Genomic DNA, 19,594 nt, shown 5'->3' on the forward strand with positions numbered 1-19,594 from the left:
AAGACAGACTGAGAGAGTTGGGGCTGTTCAGTCTGCAGAAAAGAAGGCTCCGAGGAGACCTTATTCTTGCCTTCCAGTATCTCAGGGGGGCTACAAGAAAGCTGGGGAGGCGTTTGTGAGGGTGTCGGGTACCGAAAGGACTAGAGGGAACAGATCAAAGCCAGAGATGGGTCGGTTCAGATGGGACGTGAGGAAGAAGTTCTTCCCCATGAGGGTGGGGAGACCCTGGCACAGGTTGCCCAGAGAGGGGGTGAAAGCCCCATCCCTGGAAGTTTTTAAGGCGAGGCTGGATGGGGCTCTGGGCAGCCTGATCTAGTGGGGGATGTCCCTGCCCATGGCAGGGGGTTGGAACTAGATGATCTTTGAGGTCCCTTCCCACCCTGACAATTGTATGATTCTATGAAAACCAAATTCTGTGTATTTTACAGACGTCTGTTCTAGAAGAGCAACTTCATCAGCCTTGTTTTTACTTCATATACCAAGACCATAGCTATACCCAAATCATACCTTAAAAATTTTGCCAGTTGTGACAATAATTGGTTGTTCCATGCATTTTTCATCCTTCGTGATGCTTTCTTATATAAGCAATTTTTCTGTGTTTCTGTACCTGGCTTAGGTGTACCTGGTAAAGTATATTTTTGTGAGGCAACATAGTAAGAGACTTTAGCTTTTGGGCATCCCAGGAGTTTGGTTGAATTTTTTCTTATTTACCACAGATGGAAGAGCATGCTGTTTAGGATATAGGTTCTTGCTGGTTTATTCGTTTATATTAGCTCCAAAGAAAACTAAATGTATGCATGTAAATAGGGTAACATTTTAACAAATACGTGGCAAATACTTCATCTCTGCTGCCTAACACCTTGTTTCTCAGTGAAACGGCAGAAATTAGAGCACCTGTTAATTGGTACCCCAGAAGACTTCCGTTCCAAGTCACCTGCCTTTGCTTCCTCCTAAAGATCGGTAGTAAAAAAATTATAATTGAAATTTCAAAAATTCCAGTTCTACTTACATTGCTTCCTTTATGTTTACTTTCAGTAATAGATTGATTTTTTTTTCTCTTTTAATATTTACAAATTTTGCCTTGTGAAAATAAATACTTTAAGAAAGTTCAGATAGATTAATTTTTAAATTTTTCAACTTTTCTCCTAGAGAAGCTTTTGACATTTATCTTTAGCATAGAAAAGGTTTCTTCATTCATGGAAGAGTTTCCTTTTCAAGACAGAACCACTTATGAAGAATTATGTTGATCTGCGTGGTGATTTTGCTATCTTCTGCGGGAAAAAGAAGACATCTGTACCTGGAATTTCTAAAAGGGAGAGCAACTACCTTTAATTATCAATATGAAGCTTATTCAAATTTGAAGACTTGCCAATTAGAATACTCCTTAATAATATTTGGCTCCACTTCTGTGATACGTTCTAGCAGGTTACAAAAAAAGGAAATTGTTTTCTCCTTATCTGTACGTGCATGGTTTCGGCTCAAGAATGAAAAAATTCATTCACAGGAAATCACTAGAAAACGTGACTAACCTTAATATTTATTTAAGTCCCATTAAATTAATGTATCTGCTTAAGGAAAGTCACAAGCTCATTTCCCAAATCAGATATCTGTTTACTCTTTATGTTTGCTGCACTAGGATGGAAATTACGTGTACAGTACTTACATAATTTATTCCTTCCGCTTTACTAGAGATTGCATTGGACTGAATTACCTCAGCTGAAAGTGAAAGGAAGGAAGATATTTTTCTATGGAATCACAGTGTATCTCTGTTTTCCTTTCTTAGTTGGCAAAGGTGATTCATCCCCTTTCAGAAAAAAAAACAAAACAGCGGTGGGTTTGAGTTATTTGAGATGTTGGTGTGAGGTTTAAGCTGAGGACAGGAGCCCAGTAGGGCATTTACCTACTTTTTCCTGTTCTGTGCCATAATTTGAATAACAGTCATGATTTTGCCTAATTCACTCTCTGGCTTCTGGTTTAGCACGTTGGTTTCTGTGTGGCAATTTGAACAGGTTCATATTTCATGATTTTTATTCTAATAGCATCAAGCCAGAGATACTTCAGCCCATTTTATGTGGGCACTTACTCTGCAGCGTCTTAAGTATGTAATCCTGCGTGTAAAAGTACGAGATGCCAAAGGAAAGCAGATATTTTCAACCTTTTCACCAAAATGACTTAAGTTTTTGTTGTGTTACTGATGATAATGATGAAGAAATCACACAGACCAGAGGGTAAACCTGGATACAAGAAATCTACTTGCTAGTAGTAAGAGCAGTGTTAAAGCTCTGTGTCCAGATCTTGCATTTTCTCTCACTTTATTTTTTATTAATTCTTACAGGTCTCTTGCTGCTGGGTTTTTTGGTGTTTTTTTTTTCCTTTCCTTTGATTTTTAGGCTTTAAAAAGCTCAAGAACCTAAAAAAAAAAAATTTGCAGAATTTCTCTGGATTTTCTGACCTGAAAATGAAGTAACTTGAAATTATACATCAACCTAATTTTAGTGTCCTCTCATTGCAAGCTTTACAGCCTGACCCAAATCTTAGGTGGATAATGCAATCCAGGCCAATGCCTGCTAACGTGGTTTCATAAACAGTTGCTGCAATGCTGGCAATAAATTCAGTTTTCTACAAACAATGGAAATGCAGCGTTTGTTACATCCGTAAGGACGTTATTTCACATACGGATGTTTTGAAATATTAGCTCTTTGTGCTTTATGTGTTGATACAGCTTTATCTCAGCAGGCTTGCTTATCATGTCAAAAATGTCTGTACAGCTTTAGGCAGGTGCTGTTTAAAAATCATTAGTTCTTTTTTTCTTCCAGAATGAACCTTGTGTAGTCAGAGCAATCCCCAGAGATCGGCGGTTCCTAATCAATAACTCAGACCTTACTGACGAGGTGAAAGATCCCCTGTACATGCCAAGTGCACGTCATACTGCCACCTCGTCTTGCTGCTGTGACCAGGCAGGAATGGAACGTTACTGGTTTTCCCAGCAAAGCTCAGCTGCTAAGAGGCAGGAAAATGCTATATATAGCACTAAGGCCCTTATCTCTGGCAAATTAAATTATACGTCCAGACATGTCGTTGTGAAAGGGATCTCTCTTTCTCTCTTCAGTTCTTAAGAATGTCAGTTCACAGCACCTATAAATGCTGAGCCCTAATCTCAGGGTGTTAATCTGGGTACTTTTGTTCTCCCTTTCTTAGCTCACCCTATTTTGCTTTTGGCTAATGGCAGCCCTACTTAGCAAAAGGATATTTCTTTTGAATTTACAACTATTTTTGCTTCACGAGGTTTTTCTGTCAGAAATTCGAACCCTGCTGTTTTACCACTGCCTTGTGAGCCATTTTGCAAAAAAAAAAAAAAGTCGTCGGTACCTGCCTGTAAATGAAGCTTGTAGGTGAAAATGGGCAATATGTGAGGAAGGAAGAGTGTCAATATTGTATCTTTTCAATCCGTCAATATAAAGCTGTGTTCCTCAATGTTTGTAGTTTCAGAATCTGGTCATCTTTGGAGGTTTCCTAATGTACGTGTGTGTGTGTGTGTGGGTGGATTGGTGGGTGGGTGGGAGTTGTAATTTCCTTGTATTTTACAGTTGCTAATGTATTAGTGTAAGAGGAATTCCTCAAGAAAGCCATCATTTTGGAGTTTCTAGGTAGCAGGAAGAATATATAACGGTAACATTTCTACCCCTTTCCTCTGTGTTCCCTTTGTTTGAGGCCATCAAAGAGGTCATGGCTTCTTTCAAGGCTCCAGGGTCAGCTTTTCTTCCATCTGACCTGGACCTAGAAGTGAATATCATTTGCATCATGTATTTTGTCATCCACCTTTAAGATTGATTTATAAAAACCCCACCCCTCTTGCATGATTGCTGAGCTCTGGTCATTTCTCCTCCACTTCTGCTTTCACCTTTTATTTCCGTGGTACTTGCTGCTGCTTTTTGTTCATCTTCATCCTCCCTTCCTTTCTTGTCCCTGGGAATTCCTCCATTAAGTTTGAACTCTCCTGTTCACCATAAAGAGTGTAGTTCTATGGCTGAACAGTCCTTCAGCACCAAGAGATCTTTTTAACCTTCTTCCACCTCCTTTCAAAACCACTTTTGCACTTACTTTTCCCCTGGAATACTTTTAACAATTGTTTTCATATCATCATATCTTCCTTGGTCAAGTGACCAGTTGGAAAAAATACATTTACATCACGACGTTATGTTACCTTGAGGAGCAGAGCAAGGCAGTAACAGCACCTCTGAAGCCAGAATATACTTACGCTAATTGTTGGCTTAGAGGTCCCTATATCTTTTAATTAGTTGTCCTATTATTACCCTAGAGTGCTTTAATTTTAAGTGAAACATATTAGCTGCCTTATCTCTAAGGAAACTGGTCTTGATTTTATTAACTTACAGGACAGAAGAATAATTGGCACATATCATTGTCCAGAAATGTATTCAACAAAGGTATCTTTCCTTGTTTTCTAATGTTTTTATCCTCAGAGACTTAAAATTTAGGTCCTGACCACTTACCGGTCACTAAAGATCCCATGGCACTTTTTTATAGCGCGGTCATCTCAACCCCAAGCATCTGGCCAAATACCAATTTACGTAACCGTTCTGCTTACCTAACATTCCCCACCGCCACTCACCCACCCCATAGTTTCAATTGGCTACAGCATTCTCCATTGCCTCGAGTAAAATCCAGTGTATCGTTCTGCACTGTCAGTCACCACATTTCGCCTCCGAGGTGATTTCGCTTCGCTGGGAAGTGAAGTGGTTCTTCTTTCTGATGCTCGTAAAGCGCTTTGGGATCCTTTTGAAAGGGCGCTCGCTGTGTACCAGAAACGTAATTCACCATCTCAGGCTTCCCTTAGTTACAAAAGCATGTTTGATTTAGAGTTGGGCGAACCTACTTGGTGGAAATAACGCTCCCAGCCCTCTAATCTGACAAGGAACCTTTTGTCAAAGGTTGCAAAGTTCGACTGATTGCTTTCTGGGCTTTTTGTGCTGTTTGTCTGGTTTATTTTCACATTTGTTTGTACTTCCAGATTGGAGCTGTGGGAGTTCTTCAGGTTGGAAATTAAAAATACTATGAAAAATGCAGTTCTTGTTATGGTCAATCCACTGTGGCAGGAGGGTCAAATTAGTGCTCGAGGAGCACCTGAGCTTTGTGGTGTTTACCTGGCTATTCGAACACTTGAAGGTTCGCCCATCGCTAATTTTGACTGTATTTTGCATTATTTCTTTGGCAAAAGTCTCGGAATATTGAAAAAATGCTGTGCTCCATCTCTGATATCAGTGCGGTACGTGCAGAAGGTGATACTTTGCCCTAGAAGATAGGTTAGAATATGGCTAAATGTTTTTTTTTCTGCCCAGCCTCACTAATCTTACTAACTACTGCCAAGATTACCAGATACCTGCAGCAGTTTGCTGTGTTAAGAAATGAGAAGTGACAAAAGAATCAGAGCAAAAAGTTAACCGACGGAGTGATGTCACCAAAACACGTCTGTATTTAGTAGATTAAAATAACTTTTCTGCCGTTTGCGTTGTGCAGAAAGAATCCGAGTGTATAAAAGAGCACTCGTATTTCTAATATCATTGCAGATAAAATGCTTAAAGTAGCTTCATCCTAAGAAGATGTGAGCAAATTTGTTGGCGCTAAAATCTTTCCAAAGCTAATGTCTTAGAATGCACAACGTTGAGGTGAAAATAACCCAGGCTCTGGGCTACGGGGTAAAACCGTTACACACGCTGTTAGGTCACGCTTCCCCTGATGTCATTGGAACTAAAATTTCTGTTCTTAAAGCTGTGTGAAACTGTAGTTTCCAAATGGCTTTGCACCCCTCCTGTAAGATGCTTCCCCTATTTGGTTTAGGGTTTTTTTTAGACTTTCTTGGGATCGATGAACGCCGAGTGCCTGTAATTGCTTGTATTTTCAGGCTACTGAAAGTCTTATTATTTGTCTGAGATCGTGTAACAAAAATGACAGCCAATTTCTTCTGAGCCCAACTACCACACAGGTATTTTCTACATAACTGCACTCGTTATAAGCAAATGCTTGAAAGCTCTCTTGAGAAGTTTCAACGATCTATTTGAAAGCTTTTGTGTATTTTTGCTTTTGCTTGTATTATAATAGCAGAAGACTCTTTTTTTTGCCTCAGTTTTGTCTGATGCTGATCAGGCCTTCCTGGCTAGAACACAGCGTTTCCTCACCACGCACAGTATGATGCTACAGAGTTCTTGAAGGAATTTTTCTTGAGTTCCAGCTCAAGTTTTCCATTTTTGCAGTGTTTCGTACCAAAAAAAAAAAAAAAGATTGCTTTCTCTTAACACGGTAGAAAATTCAGAGATTTCATATGGCTTTGATGGAAAGCAAGCAAAAATAGATGGTTTGGGCTGCTTCACAATGAGTCATTAAATTTAATCTATAACTAAAATATAATGAAACTAGAGGGGTGCAAACTCACGTAGATGAGGGGGAAGAAAGAAAAGGGGGAGGGGGAAATCTGGCATCTCAGCAATGCCAGTTTTTATGCCTCACTTGAACAGATGTAATCACTCAAATGGCAGTGTTTCAGTAGGTCCCAAGTACTTTTGTGAGTCTGTAATACCGTGCAGTGGATGCTGCTAAAAAGCAACTTTTCAACCCAGTTCTCTCACTGTGCCCTGTGAAATATTGCGTAGGGTTTTTTTTTTTAATTATGCCAAATGCAGTGCTGGATTGGGTAATGCAGCAAGGTGCCTGCTGCTCTCTGCTGGCTTCCAAATATTGCAGAATAATATTGTCTAGAAATCCACAAAAGTCACAGTCTGTACACTTTCAGTAATAACCATAGTATGTATTACGTACATGATAAATCAATAATGTGGCTGCGTTATTCTTAAAGGGCAGTTTTATCTCTTATTTGGCATTACTGACACTAAGTCAATGTAGCTCTATTGTTCTTAAAGTCTTTATATTTAATTTTATTCTTTAATCACACGATTCAAAAGAAACACTTAGAGGGAAGGCTGAGGAGAATTAGAATTTCCAGAATAACGTTCTGTTTGTTTTCTACGAATGGCTTATTTTTAACTTCTCCTGCCATGCTTCAGATCTACTCCAGGTCGCCTAAGAGTAGAATTCAGGTCCTCCTCTTTGAAATCTTCTTGACTGTCTAAGGGGTTTCTTTATAGCATTGCATTAATATTTTTTTCCACTGAACTGCCTTAAAAAATATAGTCAAGAATACTGCCCATTGAAACAACTGTTCAATGCACATTTGATGTGATTACACTCTGTATAGTTTTCCTTGCTTGAAATTGCAGATCTCTGATATTCCAGCACTCAGGCCTTCACAGCATGCGCTGTATTTATGAAATTCGTGAGCGCTGGGGGATGGAGTTTCTGCATAGGTACAGCTGAGACTGTGTCGATGCCTTTTGGAATACAGGGACTGAAAACGTGCGTTCTCTTGTGCAGTGCTCTGGGCCCTGTTTTAGAGAGACAGAGACCTTGTTACTACCTGAAGGTTGTGTCAGAGCAGAAGCTTTCACTGAAAGAAGAAAAACCAAAATGAAGCAGACCCTTTTCAATTGTATTTCCCAACAGAAACCCTGAAATGTTCAGTATTTACCCCAAATAACACTATCCCATGGCAGAATCCCACTTTCAGGAGCTGAGCATGTACTTAATTTCCAGGTGTTGCTCCTCCTCGCTGAACGTGGGGTCCAGGGGAATGTTGTTTCTTCCATTCTTCTGGCCTGATTGAGTTTGCAGACAAATGGCAATAGTCAAGTCTTTTAGAGACCCAATGGGTTAGTCAGGTTAGACGTAGCCCTGGCCGGCACGGCTTCGCTTCGCCGCGTCTTTTCTCTCCGGTTTAAATCCACTTTCTCCGTTTTTTACAGATGGATCCGCATGAAAACATTTTGTTGAGCACGCTTGAAATTAAAAACGAGATGGCTGCCTCCGAGGCTGTGATGGGGCTTGGGGACCCTAGGAGCACGATGCTGGCGTACGACACTTCGAGCATCCAGTACCGGAAAGCCGGGTTACCCCGACACAGCTTTGGTCGCAACGCCCTGGAGCGACACGTGGCACAGAAGAAGAGTAGGCTACGGAGACGCGCCTCTCAGCTGAAAATCACCATTCCTGACTTGACTGACGTAAATGCCATAGATCGATGGTCGCGTATATTCTTCCCTGTCGTTTTTTCCTTCTTCAATATTGTCTATTGGCTTTACTATGTGAACTAAGAAACAAAGCCACGGAGGAAGCAAGGACTGGATTTCTCTTCAAATCGGTTGTACAGCCAAAAGTGGGACTTAGAAAAATTCTATTCAGGACAAAAAGTTATTTTAAAACACCTTAGTTGCTGGCCCACTCTATGGTCTGTTTTTATAAAGTTTTGGTTGTATCGGCTAAATCCTAAATATATTAAGTTGCAGTATGGACATATCCCCTTACCAAAATGTCAGTGCATTTTGAGTGTGAAGGCAAATTGGATTTTGACAATCACTTCTGTCTCATTGTCCCTCACTCTGGTTTTTTTTCTTTGTTTCTTCTTCCTTTCCTTTTTTTTTTTTTGCCTTTTTTTCCCCCTGCTGGCCATTTGAGTTTAGGGATGCAAATTCAAGAGTGGCGTTTGAGCAACAAGCTCTAGTTTCGACAGCATTCCCAGGGAAACTGCTTATCCGAGACCTGCATCTGCACTTAAGGGAGTGTGTTAAGTTGTTACCATGCTTTCGAAACACATACACTGTACTTTTTAAATGTGTAAACTTGAAAACAAGTAGTGCCTATCATCTTTCCAAGATGATGATGGTCAGAGGTTTCCCAACCATATTCAGGTATTCCCTGTTATTTATTGAAAGAGCTAAACCTTTGACTGATAATATTAGGGTTGGGTGTTTGCACAGAAGCTGAAGCAAAAAGCACTCGTTTTGTTTGGGTTTTAAAGAGAGAACATAAGCTCACAGTTACGACGACCGCGGTTGTGCTGAGGAGAGGAATGTAGCAATGGGGTAAAACCGCATCGACTCTGAATGGGGAGATGTGCTACTTTTTCATGCATCGAGGAAAGAAAATCATCCGTCCAAAGTGCCAAAATCGCTTGGCCAAACAGTAATTCTCGAGGGGGCTGAAGGAAACCGAGGGTGCCCAGCCCCGAGGGGCTGGGGGGAGCGCGGGAGCGATTCTGAAGCCCAGGGGCAAGGAGAAGGAAGGCTGAGTGTGCGTAAAAGCGTGTTTGTGTGTGTGTATCCACGCGTACCCACGCGCTGTGCAAATGAATGTTGTTGGCTGTGGGACGTACCTTAGGCTGAAATACTCCCGTGGGGCTCTGCGATTTCTTCAAAAACGATCTCCCCACTGTTGCGCTCGAGCGCGATGTTGTGCTTCACCACGTGGCACCCAGCTCGGCTGAAGGTGCTGCGCCTCCGCCGACAGCCGAGACCCGAGCGTATGCATTTCAGCACAAAACACACCGACAGGGTATTTTTCTCTGTCTGATTTTGGCAGTACCATTTCACTTTTTTATGTTGTTTTCCTTACCGTACTGTTTTGAAGGGAGAAAAAGGGCAGCCGTCACTTGAAGAGCTCGATCACGTTCTTGAATGTTTCCTGTTTAGGGTGATTTCGATTGAAAAGCTAGCAAGTTTCAGGTTTGCTTTTTTAAAATTTCATTCCATAGAGCTTTACTTTTATAGGCAAAATAGAATAGACAAAATAAAATAGTTTTATAGGCAATGTAGGGTTTACCGTTTAGTCCATCGTGGAACGTTTTTCTGTGAAAAAATAAAAATAAAGAATGCAGGAACTGTATAAAAAGTATAATTTCTTGATGACTTTTACGAAATCAGATCCCCAAGATTGACACAAAATATTTCATGAAGCAAAAGCCACATCTGTTGTATCTCTGCTACCTCTCACCTGGGTACACGTTTCTGAAAGAAACTAGAATTCAGGCATCTTCCAAACAGCGAAGGATTTATTCCAGGCAGATACTTATGCCCCATTTAAGTATTCCTTTGGCAGTACTTTAAGATTGTTCTCAAGAATACTTCTCATAAAATATTGCCTTTGAATTTTTTGTTCTTGCTTTCAAAGAGTCATTTTCTTACAAGTTTCTGTGTTTTCTCCCCACCCCCCCCCGCATTTGACAGTGAATGACAGGGATGGGAGGAAAACGGTTCTGGGGAGTAAGAGGCCAACTTTCTGACTCAGTTTTGAGCGCGTTGGATGCTTATTTCTGCTTCAAATGGGAGAGACCAGTTCTGAGCCTGACATGGGGCTTCCGACTGGATTTCCTAACTCTGTAGGTGCATTTGCAATCGTGACTGGTTAGGTAGGAATCGTGGTGGAATCTTTTCCTACTTTGAAGATGCCACGTCAGGATTCAGTATTTCTCTTCCAAGCCTGTTCTTTAAAAATGCTATTAATTGTCATGATTAAAAGCGATCTTATAGTATTCTTCTTTCGTTTCACAAATCGCTGCCGACTCCTTTTTTTTTTATTTTTTGGGTTTTTTTGTTCCGCAGAAGCGTAGTGTGAATACAGGGAGCTCACAGCCTGTTTGGGGTCGATACGCATCGAATATAAAACCTTACAGAGAACGCGTTGACTCTCTGCATGGGTTTACTGCATCAGCTGTTGACGAAAACCACGGAGACTGAATCCTAGAACTGCACATCAGCAATTTATCTGAAGTTAAAGTACAAGCCATAACGCTCTCTGATGTTGCTGGTCAGAGAGTGAAAGAAAAATGTCTGGTTTCTGCTCAGGTGTCACTAGGAAAGATAAACTATCTGGGGGAAAGGAGCACTTTCACTTTTACTGCGTCCTTCTGGCTGTTAATATGTGTATAAAATTAGGGAAAAAAAGAAGGATTCTATCATTTTGTACTAAGGCTTAACACTGTGATATAAAAAGATGGGGTGAGAAAGACTGGTGAGGTTCAGCAAAGTGTCACTCGAGCCCGAGGTGAGCACTTACTCCTCTTCCGAGATACTTGAGTGAAAGTGAGAAATTCTGCCAATATCCATGAGAAATGGGGTTTGCTATGTGTGCTACCCTCCAGGTAAACTAGAATAAATTTGCTTTTACTTTAGATCTGACCGAAAATGACTACTCTAGATCTTTTTAGTCGTGGTAATTACTGTTAGCTTCACTAAGCGAAATGTCAAAGTCGATAATTTTAGATAAACCTTGTAAGATAATTCCAGTTGCACATTTTCTTGTTCTATTAGACGTAATAGCCAGCAATTAAGGTGTTTTTCATCTTTGTGAAATTCATGGGCAAATTATGACTATAACATGGCACAGTTTTAATGAAATCTTTGAGATCAATCTGTAAATATATACTGTACATGACTGCTAATAAGTATGATACACATTTTCAGGACTGAAAATTCATTGCGGCATATTTCCGTGTTTGCATAAGGAATGTTCTGTTTCTGTCCTATCACAGTTCGAGGACTGGGAAGAAAGACTCGAGCAATGACATTGTGCCCATTTCTTTTCTCATTCCCAGGGGAGGAAAACAGAGTCTTAGAGCACGTCACAGAGTTTTTCGGAGGGTTGTTTTTTTTTTTCCATTCTGCTGAAAAGGACATGGAATCCGTAAGGTACAAAAGCACAACGCGTCGAGAAAATGAGCAGCGGTCTCGCACCTGGGGAAAAAAAAAATCATATTTATTTCAGACAAATACGCATTGAAATTAAAGCTTAATTAATTTTCACCGATTATTAGGCTGTATTCCGATCCTGGTCCATAACACAGCACTAAACATAAGTGAAGGGATGAACATTTTCCAGTGATACGTGCATAAGGACATAGCCCTAGATGTCTCTAGGGACATAGGTGTGTATATACACGTATATGCACACGGATTCATGTGTTGGTATGTTAAAGGAATAAGCTAATAACAGTTTTGTTTGCTACCATCAATCGCTGTACGAATCTATTTTTTGAGAAAAAAAAAAAACAAGGGGAAAAAAAAGGTCGATGTATTTAAAAAAAAAAAACAAGAAGAAAACAAAACAAAAACCAACTTACTATACAGGGTAACCGGGCATTTCTAGATCAGCAGATCGATGCTTACAATTCGTACGGAGCGTTGCACCGCTCAACATGGCGATAGTACTGTACCTCCTAGCATCTGGAATTAGACTAGTCCTCACATTGCTTGCCTGTTTCTTCTCTCTCTCTTTTTATAACAGCATTGTCCACTAGTAAGTTTTCGAATCCAACAAATTCTGTAGGGAACCAGGAGAAAAAAAACAACAACAAAAAAAGGCAAAAATATTAACTATTTCTAGAAAATAATCTAGGGTGGGATGGCCAGGGTACAATACTATATCAGTAGTGATCATACTATTTTGCTCTGTGTACATAAAACATACAATGTGAGCAACCATAACTTAAGCTGAGCGTGTGTAAATATTATCAGATTTCTTAAACATTTTTAACTTCTAATTTGTACTTTATGGTAAGGCAAAAAGCTAATTCTACTCATGGTTTAGGTTAATGTGTCCTAAAATTATGTAAATAACTAAATAAGCTGTAAATGAGCAGTCGATAGATACGGTAATTGTTTAGTGACTTTTTTTTACTAAGTACAATAATTGCAGTGCTCTAGCAGAGTAATTTAAACACCCTTTTGCATAAACAGATTTGGATTCCAGATATTAAAAAGTACAGAAAGTACTGTGGTGTAAAATAGCCGCTGTGGCGACGTTACTGCTAGCACAATCGACTCTTTTTTTTTTATGGATAAAACGTTCAGGCAACAGAAGAGAGTAGGCTGGCACTCAGTACTCAGATTAGTAGGAACAGAGTAGTTTTCACTTACAATAAGGCACCTTTGTGTTGCTCCAGCGAGTGGGGAGCTGAAGGAATCCAGGGTAAGCGAGAATTCAGCTGTCAGGGATTTCATTACAGAAAGCCTGCATATTGCGTCTGTCTGTTTCTGAAATCTCCTGTGGTATCTAAGAGTAGACATATATTTCTTTTTTTTCTTAAAAAAAAAAAAAAAGAATGTGTGACTGTCATTAGATAGCGTAGTCCCCGAAAGCCAAAGAATCTTCAACTCCGTAAATTGAAAGGGAAATCTAGGAAGTCACTGCTTAACACCAAAGGTAAAGCTTAATAAAATGCACTAGGAACTTTGTCTAAATTTTTAAGAAGCAAATGGAATGTTGATCAAAAATACTGCCCTATTCTACTTTGTAAACATAGTAATGATTTAAATATCATTAATACGAAATTGAAATAGATCATCTCTACAAGAATATGCAACACTGACATTTCATAAGTATGAAATTACTTTCTTTGTAAGTGCTTTGACAAAAAAAAAAGAGAAACTTAAATGATGAAAAATCTCACCTCTACTTTCATACTAAGGGTTGTATTTTTTTAATGTTTTTCAGACATGAGGTCATCTATTCCAATTTGATAACATTTTGTATGTTTTCACTGTTGCTGTCTTTTGACAGATCCTCACCAGGCTGTAATGTTCATGGTCCGTCCTGTTACTTTCAGTTGAAGACAGAAAGAACATTTAAAACATGATTAATTCTAACAAGCTGACTATGATTTGACTTCTATCACGTTTTTATTTGCATGGGTGTTTAAATGGTTCTGTTAGTACTGTCTTTGCACAGTTCTGGTTTATCTTTTTTTTACTTAGTACTATTTACTTCATAATGTAGTAATCATCAGCCTTACTAATGACCTTGTAGCCTTTCTTATATGCACATAATGCACATTTTCCAATGGCTAGAAAATGCAAAATACTAGTGGATATCATTGCATCAGATCTTCATGTCTTTCTCAAAAGGACTGCTAACCTCTGGGATATATGAGGTAGTCAAATGATGATTGTAAATGAGTAGCACATAAGAGATATTTTCTTGAATTTAAAATTATTGCAGCCAGTTTCAGCATGTAAATATATAATAATGTTGGCTAGTGTGTAATTCTTGAACTAAAAAAATATAAATAAAGAAAACCTTAAAAGATGGACATGTAGTTGTGTTATGTTGCGCAGGGTTTTTCTCAGAGAAGATCGCGGTTCTCTTCTGAAGTGAGTCTCTGTGATTTGGGTCAGAAGGGGCACCAGCAAGCTGGCATTGAGGGCATCTGAAGCGTAGGCTTTGTATGTGAAGGGTTTGCTGTAATGTGCTCTTAATTTGTCAGTTTTGCTAATTTGTTGAGTGTCTGGCGATGTACAGTGAGATGCTTAGTGCTACTCGGTAAGAAAATGCTGAGAGGAGGGGGACAGGTGAAGATCTCAGAAGTTCAGTAACTCCTTCCCAGAGTCGGCACCTGGGAGTCCATCGCTGGCGGTAGGTTGCTGGTGTCCTCAGAGAAACATGGTAGCAGCTCTTTGTGGTGGGATGGTGTTTTCTTTTACAGAAAAAGGTCGAAACGCGCCCAAGTCAGTCTAAGTGGACTTAAGATATGGAAGACCCAAGTTCCATTCCTTCCTCTTCCTGCTTAGCGCCTAACGGGAAAGACCAATTTATCGACTCTTTCAGGATTTAGCAGATTTTCCTGTTGGAGTGGTTCTATGGTGTAAAAACCAAGCTGAGATTTACTACAAGAGAGATCTGGATGTGCTGGAGCGTGTCCAGAGAAGGGCCACGAGGATGCTCAGAGGCTGGAGCCCCTCTCCTGTGCAGACAGACTGAGAGAGCTGCGGCTGTTCACTCTGCAGAAGAGAAGGCTCCCAGGAGACCTTCTGCAGAAAAGAAGGCTCCGAGGAGACCTCATTGTGGCTTCCAGTATCTCAAGGGGGCTACATGAAAGCTGGGGAGGGGCTTGTGAGGATGTCGAGCAGTGACAGGACTAGAGGGAATGGATTGAAGCCAGAGATGGGTCGGTTCAGATGGGACGTGAGGAAGAAGTTCTTCCCCATGAGGGTGGGGAGACCCTGGCACAGGGTGCCCAGAGAGGGGGTGGCAGCCCCATCCCTGGGAGTGTTTAAGGCCAGGCTGGATGGGGCTCTGGGCAGCCTGATCTAGTGGGGGATGTCCCTGCCCATGGCAGGGGGCTGGAACAAGATGATCTTTAAGGTCCCTTAAAAGCCGGACAATGTTACGGTTCTAAATGTGCAGTCAGGCACGGTCGTGAGAGGCATCTGTGTTGCTCTTCTGCAACTTCTGGGTGGTTTGTGCAAAACTTCAGTGGCAGTAGCAGGGACCAGAAGTTGGGTCTCTTCTTGTGCTCCCAAGACACAAAATGTCCACTAATATGATTCGATTCTTGCCTCTTCTTTCTGTCCTAGTAGATCTTGAGCAATAAATATACTTCAGAATATGACTTGTTTGCTCTGCTGAGGGAACAGGTCACATCTATTAGTTTTTCTTGCTCTACGCCAGCCCAGGTTTAACAGCAGGGAGTTCCTCGTTGTGTTTCCACACCCTGAGTACCGCTACCCGGGGGAGATGGGTGGCCTTAGCTGTACGTACCCGCAGTTTCTGCCGCAGCTTGATTCTTTGGTTGATCCAACCGGGGGAGCAGATGGAGCGCCAGGGAAGAGAACAAATGGCTGTCAGTTAAAAGGCTGCCAAAGGCTAAAACTGCCAAATCCTTATTTTTGTCTGGAAGTGCAGACAGCAGTTGGTAATTCCTTTTGAAGTTACCCACCTGGCTGCTCTCAGCTCCCAGCCCCACAACAGCACTGCTCTGAGGACTGAGCTGCCCTGTCTGGCTTTTCTGCGGATGAGGAGCCCCACTTCTGCTGAAAGAGAGCGGAGACTGGAGATGGGAAAAGCCGGTGCGAGTCTTGCGGCTGGTGCTGAGGTGAGGAGCTGCTGGTTGCAGGATGCTGGCTCTGTACCAGGGGCTGCAGAACATGAGAAGTAAAATACTCCAGGCTGTTACGGAAAAGTCGAGTATGACCTCATCTCTTCACTGTTCAAAATATATCACATCTTCCTCTGCAGCTTCTGAATTAAGCTGAAGTCAGATTAAGGTTCTGCAAAAAGACTAAAATGTCAGCACAGTCGCTTTGTTGCAAGTTTGTGATGTACCATTGGCCCTTATTTTCAGAGATTGTTACAAGCTAGAAGGCAAAGTATTTAAACTTCGGGGCTCGCTTATGATTTTACAGTATGAAAACTTTTATACTTATTGGTAATAAGTATCCTTTCCAGATCGAAATAGAGCAAGGTGTCTATCTACCTTTTCACCTGTCTGCATTTAGTGTTACTGCATCCCAGTAGGTGTAGTATCAAATCCTCTGGCACAAAAATAGGACTAGTGCTGCAAAGAATTGAGTTATTTATTCCCTTTAGTCTATTCTGAGCTTTTAACACGTACTTCACGACTTGCGTAACGTGGCCCCTCCTTCCTTCAATTTACTTGACTTCAAATTAGAAACATGAAGAAGCATTATCGGCTTCCTATTGGTAAACTGTACTGTTGAACGTATCTTGATAACCTGAAACCAGCAAAACATGTCAGAAATTATCTAACATCACCGTTCTCAACTTCTGAAAGGAAAATCGATATTTTTAAGGAATGAAATCAAGCATCTGTCAAATACTGAGCAGCTGCGAAAGAATCGAATTACGGGAACTGGCTTCTAACATATTGTAGCTGTTGCATATTAAATAAATGTAACGTTAAGAACTACATAGCGAGTATGTTCACTAATGCAGATTCTTTGGTTATCAAAATTAATGACCAGCATGACATTATTAATTCGCAATGCTTGTTATTCTTCAAGGCTATTCAGAGTGACTGATTTATTACGATGTTCCTAGGAGTCTAGGCAAGCAATAAATTAAAAGAAAGGGTGGTTGGGGGGGGCGGGTATTCAGGTGATGTAAATCACCTCTGTAAATGGGAATAAACTTGCCTTGACTGAGGCTCTGCCCCAGGCAGGTGTTTGTGTGGGGGTGTGGGGTTCTTTGTTTTTGTTTTAGTTTCAAGGCAAAACTTTTGAATATATCTCATTCACAGAACAAAAGTATTTTTTCCCTCTTGACAGGCTGTCAGAGCTGACATACTGCATTCATTTTGGCACTCTAATGGCTAAGGGCATGCTTCCAGCTGAGACTGCTTTTTTGTTGGTGCTTTTTTGAATTTTCTCTTTTTTAGAAAAGATATAGCCAAGGAAACAAATCTCCCCAAAGTTCGAGATCTTGATCTGGCTTACTTAGGTTCCTTTACAAATGCATGGAAAACTAAACCCTGCAAACCGTGCACATTTTCCGTGTTGGTGCTATTTATTTTTCAAATGGTACTTGAGCAGAGACACGTGAATATCTACAGGTATGGTCACACCTACTCTCATTTCTATGCTTGGCTGATGTGTCTGAAGACTGATGTGTTCCGAGCTCACGTGAAACTGCTCCGCGGCTTCTGAGATCTTGTTAAACGTTTCCCAAGATCCTTTCTGATCATGTCAGGCTTTAACTTTCCCCTTTCTGTCAAAATTTTGCAGCACTGGTTATGAAGGTTCTCCAAAGCGAGATCAGAGGCAGGCACGGGAGTACACCCTCATGCCCGTTACAGGGAATGAAGTCCTCTCAGCAAAAAAAAGGCCAGATGTGCAGCAATAAACCCACAGCACAGGTGTAATCTGGTCAATTTGCTCACCTTGGAAGGACCAGTGGAGTGCCAGCACTGAGGGTGTATTTCCCTTTCCATGGCATGCAAAGAAATTGTTTCATCATAGACTGGCCTAGGCTGGAAGGAACCTTAGAGATCGTTTAATCCAACCTCCCTGTCATGGGCAGGGACGCCTCTCAACTAGCCCTGGCAACACATGGGGACCGAACGGGGATCGAACCCGTGACCTTGGTGTTATCAGCACCACGCTCCAACCAACTGAGCTCACTGTCCCCCAAGGTGAGAGGAAGTTGAGAGGAGAAGGAATGTGGATAATAGATCAAAACCTGCATGTCAGGACAGTAAGATTTAGCTGCAAGATTTGCAGACAAATAGGATTGTGTTTTACTGTTGTTCTGTATTTTATATTACGAAAGATTAGGGCTTTTTTTTATTGCCCTTGTTAGTCACCATCTGAAGAAGAAATACATGCCAAATAGGAAAAAAAAAATAAAAATGACTGAAAAGAAAGAGGAGTGAAAAAAAAAATAACAATCCTAGCATGGGGAAATCCAGCTAATACCCTCCCAACCACCCAAGCAGCAACAAAGTGTAATCTGCATTGCCTAATTTATTTTCTGTACTCCCACTCACAACATACTTTAAAATTAGAAGGGTTTAAGACTGTAGGAAGGACAAATTTCTTCTTCCCTCTCCTTTCCCTTAAATTTAATGTTTACTTTCTTACACAAGATTGGAAACTTAACATGAAGACCTCGGCTAATTCTGGCGAATCATACGAGCCTTAATTGGTTTCAGAAGGGTCTCCAGATCTCTCTGAGAAAGGTTAAGCGTTATTTATTTGCCTTCATTGCTACCCAAAGAGGTGTGATTGCTGAACAGCTTTGACATTCAAACTAATTAAGGATGAGAGAAAGAGCGGAGGGAAAAGCCTTTATATGAGATCCAAACTAAAATTTGCAAAAGGAAGAAACCAGAAAAATTGGAAAGGAGAGGCAGATGAAAAGTAAAGGATGTTTTCTCTCTCGTGCTCTGAGGTTTTGCCGTAAATACAGGCTGCTTTTCTGGCACAGCGTGTTTCTCTGCCTTTTAACTGCAGCCTCGCCATCCGTCACCTGGATTTCCTATTTCACATTGCTTACAGGGGAGCCATGTGAGGTAGTACCTGCTGGTGGTGCTGATAGGAAAGGATGCCCGGCACAAGTCTCTACTTCTTCCTTAGGTGTGCACTTTTCATCTGATGGTGCTTGAAAAGAAATACCAAGCCCTGCTCCCTTTACTCTGGTGGGCAGGCTCAGGCCCGAGGGATTTCACGACACATTGTGGATAAAACAGCATTTCTCTTTTTTGTCCACACCCTGAAAAATGTGTGAATGATTGAAACGTCGGAGGAGGGGAAGGGAAGACCTTTCTCCTTTAATAACTGAGATAACAAGACAAATCTGTTGGGTCATACATGGAAACACTTTGCTTAGATTTTGCAAGCACTCATGCGTTGCTGAGTTGGAACCTACACTGTATGCAAAATCGATCCAGTGCTGAGAACAGACTTAGCTTTGGTCATTTGCGCCAGATTTAGAGCAAATTCTTTAATTCTTATGAAGTAGGGTGATATAGGCGTTAAAAAAACATAAAAAGTTGTGTTATGATGCCCCCTGCACCGTTCTTCTTTAGCAGGAATGAAGTAGGGTGATATAGACGTTGAAAAACATAAAAAGTTGTGTTGTGATGCCCCCTGCACCGTTCTTCTTTAGCAGGGAAGAGATGCAGAATGCTTCAGACGTTTCTGCCTGAGATCCAGCTCTGCAAGAGGGTGAGAATTGTGTGCCAGCACTGTACTAGTTTAAAAGCAAATGGTAAAGTTACGTAAATTACATGAAGTAAATTATGTAAAGTAATATATGAGTTTTGATTTTTAAATCTTTTTAACAAAATGTCCAAATTTGAGCTTTCCAGACAATTCTTGGCTTTTTGAAGAGACTAAATTTCTCTTTTGTGATTTATATCCCCATAGATAATTGGACTGCTCAATCATTCCTGCATGGGCAA

General features: G+C 40.9%; 1 protein-coding gene across 1 annotated transcript in view; it reads left to right on the forward strand.

Annotated features, from left to right (window-relative positions):
* Nucleotides 1-8,278, forward strand: part of LOC104277663 (gamma-aminobutyric acid receptor subunit beta-2-like) — a gene marked incomplete at its 5' end in the record, with an annotated part of 28,187 nt that extends 19,909 nt beyond the window's left edge. Inside the window, 2 exons of the mRNA XM_009874367.1 lie at nt 4,395-4,445; nt 7,872-8,278. Coding sequence (XP_009872669.1) covers nt 4,395-4,445; nt 7,872-8,219 — 399 coding nt within the window. The remainder of the gene's footprint in view (nt 1-4,394; nt 4,446-7,871) is intronic.
* Nucleotides 8,279-19,594: the final 11,316 nt, after the last annotated feature.

This window comes from Apaloderma vittatum, unplaced genomic scaffold (genome assembly GCF_000703405.1).
Source record: "Apaloderma vittatum isolate BGI_N311 unplaced genomic scaffold, ASM70340v1 scaffold14658, whole genome shotgun sequence".
Taxonomy (NCBI): Eukaryota; Metazoa; Chordata; class Aves; order Trogoniformes; family Trogonidae; genus Apaloderma; species Apaloderma vittatum.